Raw genomic sequence first — 23,042 nt, 5'->3', positions numbered from 1 at the left:
GTTGTTTATGAGAAACTCTACTACCTCATTTGTTGAGGGAAAGGTGGTCCTGAAGTTAACCTCAGGAAAAGAGCTAACTTGAACGAAGTCCTGTATGTTTTGGACATTTGTTAGAATCTTTTCTCAAGGTCCCTTCTCAATAAACATGTTTTTTGCATGGTTTTTGAGTCCGACAAGGTCGTTCTGATGAAACACAAGTGTGAAACTTATGTTGAAGCGAAGTGGACAAGATCCCGTATGAGTTATGGAAAGGCGTTAAGTCTTTTATAATTTCTTACGAATGTGGGGGTGTCTTGCAAAAGTGGCGATTCCTACACCCAAACGGGTTAGGATAGGCCCGAAATTCGTGGATTGTATATTCATTGGTTATGCACATAATAGTAGTGCATATCGGTTTCTTGTTCATAAGTCTGAAATTCCAGACATACACAGGAATACCATCATGGAGTCAAGGAATGCATGTTTCTTTGAAGACATTTTTCCTTGTCGAACCCATGCAGGGGTTCAAAGGTCTTTGGAGCAATTTGATGAGCTTGCTAGTGAGAATGATCATGTTGATGATCCAGGTGATGATCAAATTGAGGTTTTAGTTGAGCCCAGAAGGAGTAAAAGGGCTAGGACATCCAAATCTTTTGGTCCAGACTTCTTGACTTATATGGTTGAGAACGAACCTCAAACTTTCCATGAAGCTGTGACTTCTCCTGAGAGTCATTTTGTGGAAAGAAGCGATCAAAAGTGAAATTGACTCCATCTTACAGAACCACACATGGGAGTTGGTAGATTTACCTCCAGGTTGTAAGCCTTTAGGCTGCAAATGGATTTTTAAACGAAAGATGAAGGCCGATGGGCCTATTGATAAGTATAAGGCGAGGCTCGTTATCAAAGGGTACAGGCAACGAGAAGGCCTGGATTACTTTGATACGTACTCACCTGTAACTATGATAACATCTTTTTGCATGGTGATTGTGTTAGTGTAGACGTCCCCGAATGCCCCGGGGAGGGTGCGACTCCCCCCCGTTCTATTCATTTGGGGTCACTACAGCTCAGGACTCTTAAATGTCACGGTTCTTAATCTTGAACCAAAGAGTCCAAATCCGGCAAATCGTTTTGAGAAAAAATAGATTTTTTGAAAGACGTGCCAAACATGGACTACTTTGCCAGATACAGAGTCGCCACCTAAATATTTTATTTTTGGGGAAATTTAGGAAACCCTGACTCGGTGCCAAAGGCCACGTGTCCGTCATCACCAAAGTTGCCTCGGCTCGGGAACTTGGGTACGATTGGGGAAGGTCACTTCGTGAGCACCCCCGCTCGCCCGGTCAGAGACCGGCCTCTACTAACCATGATATCAAGTTTTGAAAATATTGTGTGTTCTTATTCCGGTTATTAGCCTAGATTTACTATGTGATGCGCACAGCATACAAGTATAGACTGGATCGCCTGAATTGGAACAAAACATTTCATGTTTGTTTGTTTGAAAATGGTTTGATGGTGCTACTCGCAAGTAGGCTAAGACGTGGATTTGCCACCCTTAGGTGGGCTTAGAAAATATGATTTTGCCACTATCTAGTGGGCTTAAAACACACATTTGATGAATTGTTCCAATCCAAATAACCTAACCTTCACCCACAGACATTCAGGCAGTTATATCACATAAGCAAATAGCCTCATGGTAAGCATGCTATTTATGGAAGCCCTCACACGCATACAAGGATGCTAAAGCATAAAACTCACCGAGTACTTCAAGCCAAAACAAAAGCTAATTAGAAATCCATGCATGATCCTAATTATACAGAAATGCCTAATGCAACACATGCAAAAATGCAACTATAGCAGGCTCGGCTATTCTAAACATGGCATATGAGATGCAACAGCTAACAAGTATTCAACTTTGAAATTGAAATACAAATGCAGTTAGTATGATGTGCCGAGCCCGGTGCATGCAAGACATATGAATGAATGCAAACATGCTATCATACTGTATGTTAATTTAAACATGCCCTAATCTAACCATCATAAGCTGGTAAATAAAAGGGAGAAAGACGTGGGGTTGGAAGACATACATCACACTCACGCACACTTATTACAACATTGCCCTCGCGCAGAGGGTCCGAATAAATAGTACAGTCCAAATATGTACAAATTCCTAATTAGTTTACAAATTAACTAAGAAAAATAATAAACTGGCATGCAAGCCAGGGACTGCCTTGACTCTTCTTCAGATGATGGATGATGCATGTCTGGGCTGCCTTGCGCAAAAATCCACTGGGATGCCCCAATTAGCCTCTGTTTTGCAATGATTTCTTGGGAAACGCGCCAAGCTCCGGAAGACCGCCGATTCTTGATTTGCTGCAACAGAGAGCAGGAAAGGGGCATAGCAATGTATTTTCACAAATGTATGCATGCCTCGATCCTTGTGCCACCAATCACGCATCTCGATGCATGATGGCCGAGGAGTCGAATTGCACAATTTAATATGAAATGAATGCACATGAAAACACAACAAGACCTAACTCCATCATGGATGATCCGGAGTGTCGGTGACTAGGGAATTGAGACACGTTCCGTCACTCGGAGTATGGAACGTACCTCGTTTCCCGTGCTCGAGCTAACTCCTATCCCAAGCACAATGCAATATGTATGACATGCATGAATGCAAACTAAGATACAACCTAACATGCACAATGTTATGAAATGGCACACACGATGCACGAGGTAATCATGGCATACACAATGCACTAATATACAACCTAGCATACACAATGCTATGAAATGGAATGGCATACACAATGCAATATGGACTTACACCAACACAAGTGGACCTCAGTCACACTCACATAGGAGGCCATCAGATGAAAACAAGACAACTCGAGATGCGTGCACGCGTGCACGCAAACCGAGGACCGACCCTCAGGCACCGAAATGCCACTCTAATGAGACATGGCAGAGACATGGAATATGATATGCAAACATGCAAAAATCAGTAGCAAAATGAGCGGGAAAAACAGCCCCGAAACAAGGCGAAATGACATCCGATGCATGGAATTTCTCCCGAAATGCAAAACTAGGTACATGAAATGGCTTACAGCTATACAAAGCATGCATAATTGGTACATAGAATGAAGAGACAGAAGCAAGGCAGCCCCAAAATAAGCATTTTTACAGTTCAAAGCATGGCCAAACAGTAAGCACAAGTGGGACTAAATTATCATACAAAAAATGGCCCCACAAGGGAGGCAATGAAGCAAGTGGTAGATGCAAAGCCCAAACAGAAAAAGACTTTTCTACAACACTGTAGAGGGACCAAAAATATGACTACTTACAGTTTATGGCAACCCCCAAAACAATATACAAGTATGCTCAAAATGCCATGCAAGGTAGGGCCCAAAAGAGGTCAAAACACAAAGTATACAAAAAATTCATCAAACGGAAAAAGACCCTTAATGAAACATGGCAAGGGGGTCAAAATATGGCCACTTTAAGTTCTGAAAAGAGCCCAAAAACAGAAGCACAATAGGCTAACAAATCATGCAAGAATATGGCCAAAAGAGAGATATAATGGAAAGTGATAAATGGAGGCCTCAAACAGCAATGAGCCCTTCAACAATGTTGAAGAAGGGCTTAAAATAAGCAACTTTTCAGTTTATGATGGAGCTCAAAACAGTTTATACTTAGGCCAAAAATACTACACAAGATAATGGCATGTAAGAAGGATAATGAAACAAGTGCATCAAGGGGGCCTCAAACAGTGAGGGACCCTTAAACAAAAGTGAAAAGGAGCTCAAAAAAATGCCACTTTAAGTTAGGGCCGGAGGTCAAAACAGCAAGCATGTATGACTTATGTATTGAACAAAATATGGACCAAAAGGAGGAAATGGAGCTTACACTTGAAGCCTTGTCTTTGGCAGATCTTTTGGCTTGATTTACAGCACCCCTAGGCCTTGAAGAATCACCTCCAGCGGCTGGAATGAAGGATGGGAGGGTGGTGCTAGGTGATGGTGTGAAAAGGGGGATAGGACTTGAAGGATTGGATCTTGGAAGAGAGGGGAGAAAGAGAGATACAACAATGGAGCTTAGGGGGGATTTTTTTGTAACCCTCAAGACAGAGCTGGAGGCTCTGTTATGTAGACAAAAATGGGGGAGAAATGGAGGGAAAAAGTGGGGGGAAAATGGATCAAGTTTCCCCTCAAAAGTTGTCCCCCCCGGATACAGATTTTTGGGGAGAAAAAAGTATACAACTGTAATGTACTCACCATGAGGAGCAAGGCCGGCCAGGTTTTGGAGCTGCAGGTGGCCGGCCGGCTACTTGCCATGGCCGGCCGGCCAAGGGTCAAAAGGGTCAAGTGAATTTTCTGGCCGGCCACCACAAATTGGTGTCCTCCTAGGTGCCCTCAACACAACCCTGTGGTTCAAAATTGTCAACTGTAAAACAGGAGAGAGAATAGGCCATTTTTAGGAAGGATTCAAAAGGGTTAGGTGGAATTACTGGCCGGCCACCAACTTTTGGTGTCCTCCCATGTGTGTACAACATAAATATGTGGTTAAAAGTTCAAGAAAATGGCCCAAGGTTGTTCAACATTGGCTTTGAAGTGAAGAAAATCGGGCGACGGAGGGCGATGAAGGGATAAAGTAGGCTGACAGAATAATTACTGGCCTCCCACCCTCCTACAGCCTTCTTACCAATGAAACAGAGGTCCCTGCCAAAAATGAACGAAAACCGATGCAAAACGAATGTTCGGGGGCCGGAACGCGCAGTTCGAGGTCCCGAAAACTAGCTGTTAGGCACCGGGAGTGATGTTCGACCACGAAGTCGGTTTCCCGGGCCACAGTGTCCCTCAAAATGGAGCAAATAAGAAGTATGCCAAAAACCGGAGCAAATGGAGGTGGTTAGTCGGTCCCGAACCGAGACACACGGCCAACGGCTCGAAAAACCGGCAACCGGACTCCAAACAGGCAAAAATGGCCTACGACCATGAAATGTAGCCTACGGCCACTGAGAAATGGTCTACGAGACCTCTCCCTCCCTTCGCGAAGAGAAATAGAGAAAACCGAGCCTGGTTCGCAAACCGAGGCAAAGCATGAAAGAGTTCGGAAGTCCGGAGGCAAGGCTCGCAGCCGAGACTCTGAAACTTCTGAACGAGCACGATATGCAATATCACCAAGCGCTCAACTGGTGACGTCTGAGTCTCAAGGTCGGTCAAAAATGGGGTGTCTACAGTTAGCAGATTTGCGCAATCTGGAAATACACCAGATGGATGTAAAGACAGCTTTCTTAAATGGGGATTTGAATGAAGAAATCTACATGGAGCAACCTGTAGGGTTTTCAGCTCCAGGGCAAAGCAAGAAAGTCTGTAAACTTGTCAAATCATTGGATGGTTTGAAGCAAGCGCCTAAACAATGGCATGAGAAGTTTGACAATGTAATGTTGTCAAATGGGTTTTGAATCAACGAATGTGACAAGTGTATTTATGTCAAAGACACTGACAGAGGTTATGTCATTTTGTGTCTATATGTTGATGATATGCTCATTATAGGTAGTAACGATGAAATGATCAAAACTACCAAGATGTTGTTAAACTCTAAATTTGACATGAAGGATATGGGCATTGCAGATGTTATTCTGGGAATTAAGATTACCAGAATCTCTGGCAGAATTGTACTTTCTCGGTCTCTTTATGTTGATAAGATACTTGAGAAGTTTAGTGGATCAGATACGAGTGTGTCTTCGACACCTGTAGACTTAAGTCTACATTTTACCAAGAATAATAAAGAGAGTGTCTCTCTGTTAGAATATTCTTGGGTAATTGGAAGTTTAATGTATCTGATGAGTTGTACTAGGCCAGATATAGCTTACTCGGTTAGCAGGCTTAGTAGATACACAAGTAATCCTGATGCTTCTCATTGGAAGGGCATTGTGCGGGTGTTAAGGTATTTACGCTACACTCGGGATTATGGGCTGCATTATACTCGATATCCAGCGGTGCTTGAAGGATATAGTGACGCGAATTGGATATCAGATATAAAGGACTCAAAGTCCACTAGTGGATATGTGTTCACTCTTTGTGGGGCAGCTGTGTCTTGAAAATCTTCCAAGCAAACGTGTATATCTAGATCAATGGTGGAATCAGAGTTTATTGCTTTGGATAAAGCAACGGAAGAAGCTGAATGACTTCGCCATTTCATTGAAGATATTTCACGTTGGTCTAAACCTGTGCCAGCTATTTGTATTCATTGTGATTGTCAATCTGCAATTGGTAGGGCACAGAGTAATATGTATAATGGAAAGTCTAGACATATCCGTCGTAGACATAATTCCATACGACAACTACTCTCGAATGGAGTTGTCTCTTTAGACTATGTAAAGTCTAAGGACAACATTGCGGATCCGCTAACCAAAGGGTTAAGTCGAGTGTTAGTCAAAACGTCGTCAAAAGGAATGGGGTTAAGGCCTTTGGAAGTTACCGGAATGGAAACCCAACCTAGTTGACTGGAGATCCCAAGATCTAGGTTCAATGGGACAACCTAATTGCGTGTAACAGTGGTATGTCACTGAGGAGGTTAAACCTCCAGCCATTCCTTCTATCAGTGATACCTGCAAGTGTAGAGGATAAGCTGAGCTTTTAATGACTCTTATGTGTTAAGCTGTTGAGCTAAGTATTGCAGGATACTTTAGTAGAGTCACCTATGTGAGTTTGAAGTGGGGCCGCTTCTAGAAGAATTGTGCAGGCCAAGATTCTTTGAAACCACTCGCTGAACCAGGCTAGTGTCTAGGGCCACACAGGGCACACCAGTGAGAACATAATGGTGGTAGGAGTAATTCCCGTGTGAGATCTATTGTCTCAGTTTACATAAACGGTAGAGCAGTTCAAGATGTCTTATTCACTGATCTGCCAGTAAACTCGATAGGTTTTCACTGGGAGAGGTTCAAAGCCAAAAGCTACCTTCTCTGTTGTTGGGGTTAGTCCGTTGTACTCTCTCTCAGTCTTTATTGTTGAACGATGTCCGTTTGTTGAATCTTTCGGTCAATTTTTATTCATGTGGGGGATTGTTGGAAAAAATGATTTTTGGGGACTTTAATTTAATATTAAAGTGTGGTGACTTTAATTAAATATTAAAGTGGGTTCTAACAATTTATTGTGTTGGGTCCAAGTGAGCCAAAAACCATTGGGTTTTGAATAAGAAATTGCCAAGAAATTGCTTCATGAATCATGATGTTAGATTCATGAATAGGATTTTAAAGAGTATTTAAATCTTTTTTCTTGGCTAAAGGGTGTGAATCCTTTGGGCATCCATACTTTTCATTTTGTGAAAAGGGGCTATGGATGCTTGGTGTTTTAATGACTAGCCTTAAAGGCTGGAGGCTCTTCCTCTCTCCCCTATACATGTATAAATTGAGACCCTCCTGTCAAGTTTCAAGATAGAAATTTTTGCTTCCATGTTACAAGTCAGTTTGCTTGATAGTTCCTATTGTGAGAGAGTGCTGCCATTGTTTTGTTTGCTAAGCTAGTCAGATAGTGCTTCTACCGTAGCTGGTTTTGACCGTCGTATCCTGGGAGACAGACGCCGGGTTTCCTCAAGCACTCGACCCGTGAGGCGGCGAAATCTGTTTTAAGGAAACTGCTTCCGTGCAGGCTTCGGTTTCGTCTCTTTACCCTTTTATTGTTTTGTGTATTTCTGTTGAAATTTAATTGTAATTTTCAGCATATGTTCTTGGTATATAATTTGTTTTCTTCATAAATCTATTTATTTAATTTCACAATTTTGAACAACAAGATTCATTAAATCAATGTAATTTTAACACATGAGAATGTAAACACAATTTAATAAATAAATATGATCATTTTAATACTATTGTTAGTCTATTATTGGATTGTCAACTTCTTGCCTCTATGTTACTGAATAAACCTCAAAGTAAAGGGTTGCTTTGTGTATTTTTTTTTTTTTTAGATATTGAATACATTTGAAAAGTTCACTAACCACATAAGAAGATCTGCTTGTTGTAGGCCATTGTTCTTATGGAATGTAAGCATATTTTTACTTACAACTTTGTGTAACAAGATTACTGATTCCTAACAAGATTACTTACAATTTTGTCTGTCAACCTTGTGTAAATGCTACAAATTCTAGTTTTTTTTTTAATTCTTTTATGTCACTCAATAGTAAATAAATTCATAACATGAACATAAAAATTTAAAGCTTTTAATTGGCATGGTTGTAAATGATTGTTCATTCAGTTACTTCACTATAATATTTTTAGGAATATTTACCAATAAATCCCATCTCACAAACTGTTAAACCAATCAGTCCCAACTTTATTCTTTTGTTCCGGTAAGTCCTACTAGTGGGGAGGTTTGTTTCTTTCTGATCCTATTTTCTATATTTGGCGTCATTGTGTGGACGGTTGTACCCTTTTTTGTTATGTTTCGATCTTGTGTTGCAGGATCACGTCATTCTGTGGATTTTGTGGGTGTTACAGTTTGTAATTTTAATGTTATGTGTATAAACGTTTCAGCCTTTTGGACTTAGGCACTACAAGAATTTACACATTTTGCGACCACTTTTGCCGACCAAAAAAATTTTGGTCGCAAAGAAATGACATTTGGCGACCAAATATTAATTAGTCGCGAATGATGTTTATTTTTGGCGACCAAATATTATTGGTCGCAGAAGGTTATATTTTGGCGACCAAAAAATGAGTTGGTCGCAGAAAGTGGTATACTTTTGCCGACCAACTACAAATTTGGTCGCGGAAGGTCACATATTTTTTGGCGACCAAAAATTTGGTCACCAAAAACTTATTTTTAGCAACCAAAAAAAATTAGTCGCCAAATTTATACTTTTAGCGACTAATATTTTAGTCGCCGTTGATTGAGATTTGGCGACTAAAAATATTAGTCGGCGAAGGTACCTTTTCTGCGACTAATATGATCTTTTGGTCGCCAAAAGTTTGGGAGGCAAATTTGATTTTTATAGAGGCGATAATTGAATTTTTTTTGCGGCAAACAAAATTGGTCGCCATTTTAAAATGAGGTCGTTTTGTTCCACGCATTCACCTTCACATGCTCTCTCTCTCTCTCTCTCTCTCTCTCTCTCTCATTTCCTTTTGTTTGCATCGCTCTCCTACTACTGATTACCCCAACCCACTCCATCCACCAGCTCCAGCTATGAAAAAGCATATACATACACTTTCAAAACCCATATCATAAATTTCTAGGGTTTGAATTTTCAAATGCAAATCCATTCTTCTTCGTAGATCAGAGAGAGAGAGTGTGTGTGTGTGTGATAAATTCAAATTGATAATGCCAAGGCAGAATCGGGTTGTGGAGGGTTTGATTCCCGGATCCTGCAAGATCCGAAAGGGGGGTTGCTCTTCGTCTTCGTCTTTGTCCTTTGTGTTGCAGAATTACCGATTCAAGCGGGCCATTTTGGTGGGTAAGCCTCGGGGATCCATATCGAGCACTCCGGTTCTGTCTTGGAGGACGACGGCGGCGGCTTTGGATTCTCCCAAGTACGCGCCATCGCATAGTGGTGGTGGGAGGTCAAGGCCGGTGTCTGCGAGGAACTTGGCGGCGACGCTGTGGGAGATGAATGAGGTTCCGTTGACTAGGCCGGTGTCTTCCAAGCCCTCAATGCCCAAGGTGTGGGAAACAGAGTTTTGATGTTTCAGGGGGTGTAGCCATTCAATAAATCTAGGTTCATTTATGTTTTTTGTTTCCTTTTTATGATTTTCTTTTGCCAAGTAAAATAACACCTTTGCTTTGTTTTGCAGGCATACGATATGCGTAATGCTGGTGCTGTTATTCATAGTCATGGAATGGAATCTTGTCATGTGACAATGATAAATCCTTTAGCAAAGGAGTTTCGAGTAAATTTTTGAACTTTAGCTCTTGTACTTGAGTATAAACAATTCCAATAACTTTTCCACAATCTATTTTTTCATATGTAATCCCCAATCTAACTTGATTATTGCTCTTAATCAAGGAATCCAGGTTCTAGAGTAGAAATGTCAACCCCTGTAGGGGATTCCTGCACCTAAGATGGGATTTATGTGCCACTAAAAAAAGAAAAAAATTCAATTTGTACCACTCTTGGGAACATTTCTCCCCAAAAATTTAGAGCATCTACAAGAGTTTTATGGAAAATAGAAAAGAAATTTCTCCCTGTAATATATATTAATTTTTGGGTTTTAGAAATGGGCATCTTTTTTCATTGCAAGAGAGTTATTCTGATAACTGTGGTTGGGGAATTATCTCATTACGAAATAATAATCGAGGCTATTTTGACAACAGCCAGCGTTAACAGATGGTTCCATCAACTTGTTGAAAATTGACTTTTGCTTGGTCTTGATTGGGTCTTCCATCTCATTATTGTGCATTTTTTGTTTGATTACAGATTACTCATATGGAAATGATAAAAGGAATTCAATGGCATGGTTATTATGATGAGCTTGTTGTCCCAATAATAGAAAACACCGCTCATGAGTGGGAGCTAACAAATTCTCTTGCTGAAGCTGTATGTTCTGTTTATTCATTTAACTTAGCAAATGCATTACTTTTTGAGTTGAAATGCGGATTTTGCATGATGTTGAGTAAAGAAAAGAAAAGAAAAGAAAAAGATATCTATATGGGTTTCAATTTGATTGATGGACTTAGATCTGAACAAGAATGACATGTGATTGCATGGGTTTGTAACTTTGTATCTCAGAATACTATCAGCTTCTTTAAAAAGCTCGCTTTGCTTACTTAGCTTTGTTGAATTTTTGATATATGTGCAGACTAGAAACTATGAACAATAACAAACGATTGTGTAAATGTGCATGTATCTGACAATTATATCAGCTTCTTTTCAAGTGTTGGTTTGAGATTAATAAAGTTATTGTTTCTTTAACTACGATGCACTTGATGAGATGGGCAGTCGGATAGATGAGTTGGAGCAGAGCATCAATGATTTGAGGGCCGAGATGGGGCAAGAGCGGATTCCTTCTCCTTCCACTTCTCTGAAGCCAAAAGAAGACCCCAAGGCAGCTGATTCGGCATAAGATTTTTCACAGCATGCTATGTTGGATTCACTAGGTATGTTTGTCCTGGAAAATTCGTTTGCTTGTGACTTTTGAAGTATTTGAACTGAAAACCATTGTTCTACTTTGAGATCATATGAATATTGTTGAGGTCTGTAACTGAGGTATCTTTTGGTGCCTAATTTCTAAGAATTATAGAAGTAGAACTTGTGAGGTGTGATGATCATTTGTCTGATTTCGGTCTCAAACAAATTTATTAGATCATATGAATATCTTTCATTTTAGTCTCATAAACTGTATGCAGAAGTTGCACTCTGTTTGGTTTTTCACTTATTTAGAAACTGCAAAGCAGTTGGCACTCCAAGAGGGTTGGTTGGTTAGTATTTCTTGTCAATTTTTAAACCATTACTATAATTCGAGAGGAAACGTTAGATAATGGACAGAATTTATGTTTCTTTGGTTAGTAGTGTGTTTAAATTGAAGTTATACATAATTAAGGAAAGAAAGATGACAATGAAATCTATTTGGTGGTTGGGATTGCATAAAAAATAAAGTAACACAATTTGGAATTATTTTTATTGTGTGTAATAGTGGAAAACAAATGACATGATAGCCAATTTTGATGCACCATTCTAGAAAACATTTATTAAAATTTTCTTGAAAATATGTTTACTCAACAAAATATTTAAGATAGTTTTTGGTTTGATAATGGACATTAGAAGCAAGATCACATTTAAAATAGTTGAGCAAAATCATCTCATGTGTTATCTTTATTTTGAAATAAGGTGTGCCATTTCTGACATAACATCAACGGAGAAATTCCCTTTTTACTAAACTTGGACAGATTCTGACCCTTTGTGTGTGGATATCGTAAAATATCATTCAAAACATAATAATAGCTATTGATACCCTTTTCTCATTGTCTTTCCTTTGGCTTTGGCCTTGGTTGCCTTCACCTTGGGGTGGCCGTAGCTTGCCTCGACCTAGTGATGGCAGATGTTGATTGGTTGTTGCATAGGATTCAATACTAATAGTGATTGATTCCCTCACTTCCTCATGAACTCTTTTAATATGATCTGCAAAAGCCTAACTCAAGCTAGCCTCATGTTAAATGGTTACTAAATTAAGAACATGTTGATTTGTCTTTCATGCATTCTGCATTCTGCAGAGTGATGCAGTGGTAACATGTATGATGGATTGTCCGCTTATACAAAATATTTCCTATGGTCATAAGCAGAAATGTTGATTTGGTCATAAGCAGAAAGATAATTAAGGGTGGGACTCATGTTGATTATGTTACCAACCAGATTACAAACTATGTAATGAGTATTGTTAATAAAAAGAATAAGAATGCTAATCTCAAAGCCCACGCAGTGAAGAACCATCTATGGGTTTTTGTCAATGCTCTTATTGACAAGCCAGCTTTTGATTCTCAAACCAAAAAGACTTTGACGATTCGCCAAAGCAGTTTTGGGTCAAAATGTGAACTTTCACAGGAGTTCTTGAAGAAAGGTTTGTTCTATTATTTTGAAATCTTTATTATTATTATTATTATAAATTTTAAAAAAGAAAAGCTGTTTACTCCTTTTGTGAGTGTAATTTTGATGCTTTTGTGGTCAATTCTCCTGCAGTGTCCAAGTCTGGAATAGTGGAAAGTCTCTTGTCATGGGCAAATTTTAAGCAGAGCAAGGATCTTAAGAAAACTGATGGGACAAAGAGACAGAGGATAACTGGGATTACCAACCTAGAAGATGCTAATGATGCCGGAGGGAAGAGCTCTGATAAATGTACCTTGATTTTGACAGAAGGTGTTTCAGCGAAGGCACTTGCGGTAAGTTGTCTAGCTATTTAAGTAGTTTCAGTTGAGTTTAGTTTTTTTTTTTAGAGTTTTTAACTGATTTGAGTATATACAGATGGCACGAAAGGATATATGAATTTGGGATTAGACTGTTATAGGTTGTGAATCAAGCCACGAAAGGATAAAACTATCTACTTATGTATTTTTTATTTTTATTTTTTGGGGGTGAGAAAGAATGTTGAGTAATTTACATGGTTAGTTTTAATTGTAGTTTTTAATTAAATGAATTTATTAGATGCAATAGAAGAATCAGTAGAGCTAGAAGGTTTTATAGTTAAAGCTCAAATTTTCTTTTGATCCCCTTGTGGTAGGGTTTCTTATTTGTTGATCTTTTATTGTCTTTTAGAGTTTTTGTGTTGTTTAATCCTGGGGTAATGCCTAATGAGTGATGGCTGAGGCTGTGTAGTTCATCTCTCTGTCTAGTACTTGTTGAATTTTTATGTGAGTCAGATAGAAAAAGATGAGACTTTCACCTACCTCCTCTGTGGTTTGGCAATTAGGCAAAAAACCCCTAAGGTTTGAGAAACCTACAATTACCATGATGGAAAGCTAATGGACCAATGGCAAAATGGTAAAAATATATGAAATAAAAAGAGAATAGAAAAAATATATGGTCTACGGTTGACAATTTCTAGTTTATGGTGGCTTGTGATGTTACGTAGTTGATGGTTGACAATTTTCTAGTCTTTGGTGCATGTATGTTTGGTATCATATGGTATATTTATAAGGTATCATATGGTATATTTATAAGGTTTTATAAGGTGGCTTGTGATGTTACTAAACCAATTCTGTTTCTTTATTAGGTGCCTTACATCACTACTGCTTTGATGGATGCGAAGCTTGGCACGGAAGGCCGCAAGGATCTTTTTGATTGGCTATCAAGGCAACTTAGTGGATTAAGCAATTTTCCTGATGCTGTAAATCTGAATTATGTATTGTTTCAAATTGTTAAGCGAGAGAGATGTGACTTGTGAATGAAAACTTAGAATAGTAATATTGTGTTGAATGTTAATGAATTATGTATTGTGTCGAATGTTAATGATTCAATTAATTTGAATGATGCTTTAAAATTATATGCTTATTATGGATTGAATGAATTATTAGGAATTACAGGTGTATTGTTTTCCTGCTTTGGCGACCAATTTATTAGTCGCGACAAATAAATAATTTTTTTTTCGCAAAAAATGACAATTGCCGACCAAGAGTTTTGGTCGCAAAAAATACATCTATTGCCGACCAAAATAGCTCTTGGTCGTGGAATCTCACTTTTGCCGACCAAAAGTTTTGGTCGCGAAAAGTAACAAATGGCGACCAAATTTTTTGGTCGCGAAATGTGATAATTGGCGACCAAAAAATTTGGTCGCGAAATGTGACAATTGGCGACTAAGAAATTTAGTAGGGAAAATATCACTTTTCGCGACCAAAGTGTTTTAACGACAAAATAAATTAGTCGCGGTAATTAAATATTTAGCGACCAAAAATTTAGTCGGCAAATCCAACTTTTGCCGACCAACTAAAATTTTGGTCGTGAATTACTTTTGCCGACCCTCAATTGGCGACCAAAGTAGCGACCAAAAAAATTGGTCGCGGATAACTTTTGCCGACCAAAAATTGACTTTTAGCGACCGATTTTTTTGTTGCCAAAAGTGTTAATTCTTGTAGTGAGGGTTTTCAGTGGTGTGGGTGGGTGATTTAGTGGTGGCTGTGTGACGGACTGATACAGAGAGTATAACCAAAGTTGGTACGCTGTTGGTTCAAAGGTTTGTTTTCTTGTTTGGATAGCATTTACGTTTTATATCGTTTTGGGTATTGTATGTATTGGTGGAAGGGGCTGCTGTACAATGCGTGTGGTAGGGGGTTATATGGTGCATTTTTTGGGGTTATTTTTTGTGTTACAAAGGTATGTCCTGTTATTTGTATATTTTCTGCTATGGGTGTGTGTTGCATTATGTATTGGTGTAAGGGAGTTCTTTACAACGGGTGGGGTGGGGGGTTATGTGGGGCATTTTTTAGGGTTGTTTTCTGCACTGTGTGTAGGGATGTGGACGTAGAAATCAGGTTATGTTTTAATGGGTATGGGTTTTCAAGATGTGGATTACGTGGCAATCAAAACCCACATCAGTCTTCTACAAAAACCCTTAGTGAACTTTTTGGGTGTGTGACAATCAATTGTGTGGCATGTGACCCACCACATGCCGTTTTACCTTATCTGTGCCACACGCGCATACGAATGTACAACAAACATTACACAATAACTAATGGCTATTGCGTCCTTTGACAACAGATTGGACTAAACGGAGCACTAGAAAACATATGGGGCTAATTGGATTATAAGATCAACATTTAGGGTATACTGGTAAATTTCCATACTCAAAATATTTATTGTATTATTCTGAACTAACAGCGAGTCTACACCCAAAGAGCTGAAACACTTACATATACTCATTGTATTTATTGTATTAACATACAATAAATATTTACTGTATTTATTCTATTAACATTTTATTGTATTTATTGTATTTATTTTATTAACATACACTCACATATATGTCTCTAAAGAAATCCTTCACCAACCCCAAAAAATTTGAGAAACAAAAAATTAAATTAAATTAAAACATATCACAAAGGGAATCAAAGTGGAGGGAAGAAGAGGTACTAATTAGGTAAACTTGGGTCCATTAAATTTTATTTAGGACGTTGATTTTAAAATCTGTATAATTTATTTTACAAAAAGGTTTTGCTAATTATCGTTCGAAGGCTGTTGGTTAAGAATATAATATGAATTTATGACAAATTTATGACAAGATGTGCCTATTATTTCTCCTTTTATATTTTTATTTCTCCTTTTATATATTTCAATACATATTTTATCAATTAATCTTAACCAACCCTCGTTGGCTAGCATTCACCTTTATAAAAATACCAAAAACTCCTCCAAACTGGGGGGAGACTGCACCTTTTTGATTCTTTACTTCCTTGCCATTAACCGCAAAGGAATATTTGTACATTTGATGGGCTAATGACCAATGTTTCTGTGATTTTTTTAAAAATGTAATCTGATTTCATTTACACCAATAATATTCTTCTCTTTATAAGAGTAATAATAATATAGAATACACATAATAAATACATATAACTGTTTGGGAATGGCTTTGTAGTTTGAAAAGGTTGCTCCACTAGTTGAGCAACTCCAACAATACTATGTATTTTGCTTAGTAGAAATACATTAAAAAAAAGAAAGAAAAGAAATACGTTCTGTATTTTGTCCAATCATTTTATTCTAACAAGAATTTACTTAACCATATAAACTAAATAGGCTAATTTTTAAAAGAAAATTGCTAGTACCAAATTTCGTTCAAAAAAAGAAAAATTGAGTACCAAATATTGAATATATAAGTATTAATGCATTAGTAAGATGTATGTAAGGTTGGATCAAAATAAACAAATATATTAGTGACACATTAAATAATATTCAAGTTTTGGCATCCGAATTTAGATACTATATATATAGCGTTATTATTTTGATATGAAATCCATTGGATTTGTCTGATTCATGTATGTGATGTGAGAGACGAAATTGCACTAAATTGGTTTGAGACAAACAATTCTTCTTTAGGTGATATAGAATTTGACTATGATAAATAATGTCAGGTGCCAGGAGAGAAAGTTTAAGGCTGAAAACGAAAAATATAGTGATACTTAAGGAGAGCAAAATATAATTTATTCCAAATTAGATAATAATAATAATGAAATATTATGTCACTCACATAACATTTTTTGTATAAAATTGAACGAAAGTTAACTATTGAATTGAATTGGAAAAAACAAAACCAAAAAAAATAAAAATTAAGAGGGTAAACTATAATTTGCCCACACAAAAATTGAGCAATGACATTAAAAATAATAATAATAATAAAATTAATTACACTTTTTACTCATGTCATTTGACTCTAATTTTATTTTAGTTCCTATAGTTTTAATTTGAACATTTTGTTTACACACTTTAAGTTTAGTTTCTATTTAGTCACTCCATTTAAATTGGAGGTTAAAATTAATAATTTTGAGACACTTGTCAATTTTTTAAAATGTATACGTAGACAAAATTAACAAAAATTTAAATGAAATGAGCAAATTGAAACTATACTTAAAAGTGGCAGGATCAAATTGTTCAAATTGAAAATTTATTGACTATATTGAAATTTGGATTAAAATATAGGAATGAAAAGTGTAATTAACTATTTAAAAAATATATTAAAAAAATATTTTTTTAAAAAAAGTGTTCCTTGTCGAGTGTAGATTGTATCTCGTTGTTAGGAAAAATTTGGTTTGAAGTAAATCGGTAGAGAAAAGTCGACAAGATAAAATCACTTTCAGAAACAACAAACAAATCAAGCGATGTAGTTGATGTCTTATACTTTGACAGATTTAAGGATTTCTTTGGAGATTATCGATAGAGAGAAACAAACAAAAATACATAATAATCATAATATTTTTTTACTAATTACAAGAATTAGAAAACAAGTATAGAACTATTAAATTAAAACTACTCTTGAAGATAAGGCATACCCAAACTCACCAGCTAGGTTAATTTCCTTCCTCTTGTCATATGCAAAACATTTGGAATCTTATGAGCTGGATATGACTTATTTTTTTAATTTTTTTCCAAAAAAAAAAAAGTGTAAAAAAATAAAGAGGTAATGTGACATAAATTAGACAATAAGTAATTTATTTGGCTTATTGCCAAGCTAGCTTTATGTCTGCAATGATTCATAGCACTAATAAAAAAAAAAAAATTATTTTAGAGAGGAGGAAACCATTATGTGATTCACATTAATATCACATACTTTACTTTCTTATTCATCTAAGTATGATAATAAAAAAATTATTTGTCCATTTTATCTATTTTAATTTTAGAGATGAGGAAACCATTTATATCACATACTTTACTTTCTTATTCATCTAAGTATGATAATAAAGGATAAAGATACCACAAACATTTATTTTATTTTCATAAATCTGTCACAAATATATCAAATATTTGTCTGGAATCCAAATATATCAAAGACAGACATGAAAATAGATAACTAGATATATGTAGTTATCTATGAGTAACGAATACATTGAAAAAGCATAAAAGGGAAGAAACGATTTTTATTCAGATTGTTTCATTTCTCACAACCTTAACCAATCATGGGGAATAGTAGAAAGATCATTGTCATTTATTTCAGTGTTTTCCACTTGCTCTTCTTCTTGTGCATGCTTGGAAGAACCCTCCGAATTCAATTCATCAACTCTCTGAGCCACGTTTTTCTTAAGCTCCACCACAGACCTTTTTAATTGTTCAAGCTGTTGCAAGTCGGCCTGATTAACATATGCATCAAACCTACAACTTAGCAAGCCATAGTTGTTGTTACTCATGTTTTGAACAATTTTCTCTTTCTTTTTCTCGGCTTTCAATCGCTTTCTCAGCTCATGGAATTGCTGGTTGAGTTGGTGCACTGTGGCATCATCGTGCTGCGTGGCATGGCTGGAGACGCCTTCACTTGGTTGCGCATTTTGGTTCAGAAAGCGGTCTACAACCGAGTCAACATTAGGTTTTCCAAAAGAGAAAGCCTTGCCTCCAATGGAGAAGAGGACAATGGCCATGTCTACGCCAAATAAGGTACAGAGTTTGCTTGCTTTGTTGAAAATCCCATTTCTACGCTTTGAGAAGGTAATCCTTCTTGCGTTTTCATTGGCAATCATCTTCATTTCAATCTTCTTTCGGCCTTGGGTTTGCTTCCTCTCCATGATTAAAGAAAAAGCCAGAAAATCTTTTTTGAAAAAACTTCTCAGTAAGAAGCATGAGATATATGCAAGTATACGCAAAGGGGGTTTATATACACTTAATGGAGATACCAAAATTAATATAGCAAGATTTTCAGTTTTTTTGTCCACTCCAAAATTAATATTGCAATATTTTCAGTTTTTGTGTCCTTGCTGGAGATAGTGATGACTTGGGAGATTTTGGTAGGAAGTTATGACCAAATCATAATCTTAATGCCAAAAGAAGCACTATAAATTTTTACTTTCATTGCAAATTTTGTTGCTTAAGGGCTATATATTGTCATTGTTGAACATGATTTTATATTATAAAAACCGTGATTAATAGAAGGTAGAATTCTCTGTACAAATCTTCTCCTATCTCTTTATTCTAAATTATTTCTCTATCACATAATGAGTATCTCTGATTTAATCATGTGGTGATCTTCTCATATCTCCTTGTTCCAAGTCATTTCTCTATCACATGATGGACATCTCTAATATAATCGTGTGGTGGAGAGGAACTTCACAAAAAAAAACATGGGAGATTCAAATATAGAGAAACATAGTTACACTTGGTGGGATTTCTCATTTGTTTAGAAATGAAGTACTCAAGCCATATTTAATCTGATGATATCTTGGATTGGAGATATTGTCCTTGGTGCAATTGAGACAATTTAATGTGTGAGTTGTGTAAAGTATATTTTGTTTTTTATTTTGTAACAGTTCCATTAATGTTTTGATGATAGAATAATGTGATTAAATATCAAGTATATTGGTTGGTTTTGTGACATAATTGCTTGCCTGAAGCTTATCATTCATACAATAAAGTTTACGAATTAATCTTTACACTTTTGATTTTGTTACAGTCCCATTAATGTTTTGATGATAGAATAATGTGATTAAATGTCAAGTATATTGGTTGGTTTTGTGACATAATTGCTCGCCTGAAGCTTATCATTCATAAAATAAAGTTTACGAATTAATCTTTACACTTTTAATTGTAATTTTTTTTTTTTTAGTAAAAAATTTTATGGTAATCAAATTTGAGTACCAAATTTCGTTCAAAAAAAGAAAAATTGAGTACCAAATATATTGAATATATAAGTATTAATGCATTAGTAAGATGTATGTAAGGTTGGATCAAAATAAACAAATATATTAGTGACACATTAAATAATATTCAAGTTTTGGCATCCGAATTTAGATACTATATATATATAGCGTTATTATTTTGATATGAAATCCATTGGATTTGTCTGATTCATGTATGTGATGTGAGAGACGAAATTGCACTAAATTGGTTTGAGACAAACAATTCTTCTTTAGGTGATATAGAATTTGACTATGATAAATAATGTCAGGTGCGAGGAGAGAAAGTTTAAGGCTGAAAACGAAAAATATAGTGATACTTAAGGAGAGCAAAATATAATTTATTCCAAATTAGATAATAATAATAATGAAATATTATGTCACTCACATAACATTTTTTGTATAAAATTGAACGAAAGTTAACTATTGAATTGAATTGGAAAAAACAAAACCAAAAAAAATAAAAATTAAGAGGGTAAACTATAATTTGCCCACACAAAAATTGAGCAATGACATTAAAAATAATAATAATAATAAAATTAATTACACTTTTTACTCATGTCATTTGACTCTAATTTTATTTCAATTCCTATAGTTTTAATTTGAACATTTTGTTTACACACTTTAAGTTTAGTTTCTATTTAGTCACTCCATTTAAATTGGAGGTTAAAATTAATAATTTTGAGACACTTGTCAATTTTTTAAAATGTATACGTAGACAAAATTAACAAAAATTTAGATGAAATGAGCAAATTGAAACTATACTTAAAAGTGGCAGGACCAAATTGTTCAAATTGAAAATTTATTGACTAGATTGAAATTTGGATTAAAATATAGGAATGATAAGTGTAATTAACTATTTAAAAAATGTATTAAAAAAATATTAAAAAAAAAAGTGTTCCTTGCCGAGTGTAGATTGTATCTCGTTGTTAGCAAAAATTTGGTTTGAAGTAAATCGGTAGAGAAAAGTAGACAGACAAAACCACTTTCACAAACAACAAACAAATCAAGCGATGTAATTGATGTCTTATACTTTAACAGATTTAAGGATTTCTTTGGAGATTATCGATGGAGAGAAACAAACAAAAATACATAATAATCAAAATATTTTTTTACTAATTACAAGAATCAGAAAACAATTACAGAACTATTAAGGCCAAGTTTGGGTACTTTCAAAAAAGTCAAAAAGTCAAAAAGTTACTCAAAAAGTAAAAAAGTTAACACTATTCATCAAAAGTTAACAATTACGGCTGCACAACTCCCAATTCAAATTTTTCCCTACAAATCAATTTTTACAATTTTTTATTACACATTTTTCAATACAAAGTCAAAAAGTTAACCCAAACATCCATATTTTCAACCTCAATTTTTTAGTCCAAAAAGACAAAAAGTACACTTTTTTAGTCTTCCCAAACTTGGTCTAAATTAAAACTACTCTTAAAGATAAGTCATACCCAAACTCACCAGCTAGGTTAATTTCCTTTCTCATGTCATATGCAAAACATTTGGAATCTTATGAGCTGGATATGATTTATTTTTTTAATTTTTTTACAAAAAAAAAGTGTGTAAAAAAATAAAGAGATAATATGACATAAATGAGACAATAAGTAATTTATTTAGCTTATTGCCAAGCTAACTTTATGTCTGCAATGATTCATAGCACTAATTTTGATACTCTAATAGAGCACTAATGACATGACAACGAGGAAAAAAAAAAAATCAAGATCAAAACATCACATCAGAGTAGGTGGAACCCACTGCTAGCTCATTAAAAGTAATTTTAGAGCTCAAAAATTAAAATTCCAAAACATTTTTCAACTTTAAGTGTAGTCAATTGTAAAGTAGTTATCCTATTGGTCCACGTCACCGTCTGCACCACCTAATTTCTGTTAAGTTTTTTAGAATTTGATCTTTTTATTATATCACCCAACGATAGAGGTAAATATTCCGAATTATTTGTGGTAATAAAAATTACAAATTATTTTGATAAAAAATTCATATATTTTAATTTTTGTTATGAAACATTATAATTATTAGGGTGGTTAAAAAAAATAGAAAAAATTGACCAAATCGATTGAATCTGACCAAATTGGCTATATTTGGTATGTTTTTTTTAATAAGAATCAGTCTATGTGATTTTTTAATTTGATTTTTTTTTAATTTTTGGTTCGGTATTGGTTCAAGCACATTGTACACCGAACTAAACCCGAAACCAACCATTTCAACATATATTGTATTTAATATATATATATATATAATTTAATAATATTAATAAGTATAATAAATTATTATCCTTAATTAATTAATCTTATCATCTCTATAACCTAAGTTTGTAAACTATTATTATATATAATCTTAACTCTAACTTATTATTCTTCAATATTTTTTAACTTTTTTTTTATGTTTGTATTTTTGTTAATTTAAGGATTAAAATGTATTTATTAAATAGATGAATTGAATATGTTTGAAGTGTTGTTCAATGTTTTTATATAAATTAATGATTATACTAAAAAGTGGTTCAAGTTTGAAATGGCTTAAATGATTAAATTAAACCAAACCAAAACCATTTCAATTGGTTCAATTTGGGGCGGTTTGATAGAAAAAATGATCTGTATCGATACTCAAAATAATAAAACCAACATTATATATTTGATAATTTTTTCTACCTAAATATCAACCATATCAAACCGTTTACCCCCTAATAATTATGGTACACGTGTCATGAAGGAATGCACATGATTGTGCCTTTTAAGAGCAATAACTCTAAAAAAATCATTTTGAACTCTGCCGTTGAAGAAAGAAGAAATCAAGTCAATCATGTCATTACACAAACTCAAAACCAAATATGAAATTGAAGCAAATAATGATGTTTGGTTAATCAGAAAATATGAAAATATATTATAGATAAAATTATTATTTATTATCATAAATAAATAACTATTTTATAAAAAAATAAATATTATTTACTTTTATTTTATTGAACTCAACATAATGATTGAACGATTAAATAAATCTTTCCAATAGCCGCGATGCTATCCTGTAATTAGGGGTGTCACTGGAACCCACCGTAGGAAAGAATATTTTTTTTATTATCATATAAATATTGGGATTTTCAAAAAAAAAAAAAAAAATTAAGCATGATTTTTTTTTTTTACCATCCTGACCACTATCATTTTTTTTTAATCTACATTCATGACCTGACAAGGCTAAGATCTGACTCATGTTCTATAAATTATAAATACTCTCTGTTATAATATTTTTTATAATTGATCT

The 23,042-nt window shown here is 35.1% G+C and overlaps 2 protein-coding genes across 4 annotated transcripts; one reads left to right on the top strand and one right to left on the bottom strand.

The window, feature by feature from the left end:
• Positions 1 to 10,865: 10,865 nt before the first annotated feature.
• LOC114294414 (DNA topoisomerase 2) lies at positions 10,866 to 13,599 on the top strand. 3 transcript variants are annotated; one of them, XM_082900216.1, is made up of 3 exons: positions 10,879 to 11,072; positions 12,392 to 12,529; positions 12,649 to 13,599. In XM_082900216.1, exons 1-3 carry the CDS (start codon positions 11,057 to 11,059, stop codon positions 12,867 to 12,869), a joined length of 375 nt encoding a protein of 124 aa, XP_082756342.1. In that variant the 5' UTR covers positions 10,879 to 11,056; the 3' UTR covers positions 12,870 to 13,599. The 3 variants fall into 3 exon arrangements, 2 of the variants coding, with proteins under 2 accessions (XP_082756342.1, XP_028094345.2); XR_014347570.1 differs by lacking the exon at positions 12,392 to 12,529 and having other exon boundaries at positions 10,866 to 11,072; positions 12,649 to 12,846; XM_028238544.2 differs by lacking the exon at positions 10,879 to 11,072 and having other exon boundaries at positions 11,501 to 12,529.
• Positions 13,600 to 18,047: 4,448 nt separating this feature from the next.
• Positions 18,048 to 18,665, bottom strand: LOC114299342 (agamous-like MADS-box protein AGL62). The gene has a single exon (XM_028244061.2). It carries the CDS (start codon positions 18,663 to 18,665, stop codon positions 18,048 to 18,050), a length of 618 nt encoding a protein of 205 aa, XP_028099862.2.
• Between the last annotated feature and the right edge of the window lie 4,377 nt (positions 18,666 to 23,042).

This window comes from Camellia sinensis, chromosome 12, assembly GCF_055761805.1.
Source record: "Camellia sinensis isolate YWXY chromosome 12, ASM5576180v1, whole genome shotgun sequence".
Lineage (NCBI taxonomy): Eukaryota > Viridiplantae > Streptophyta > Magnoliopsida > Ericales > Theaceae > Camellia > Camellia sinensis.
This window is presented reverse-complemented; position numbering and strand designations above follow the sequence as displayed.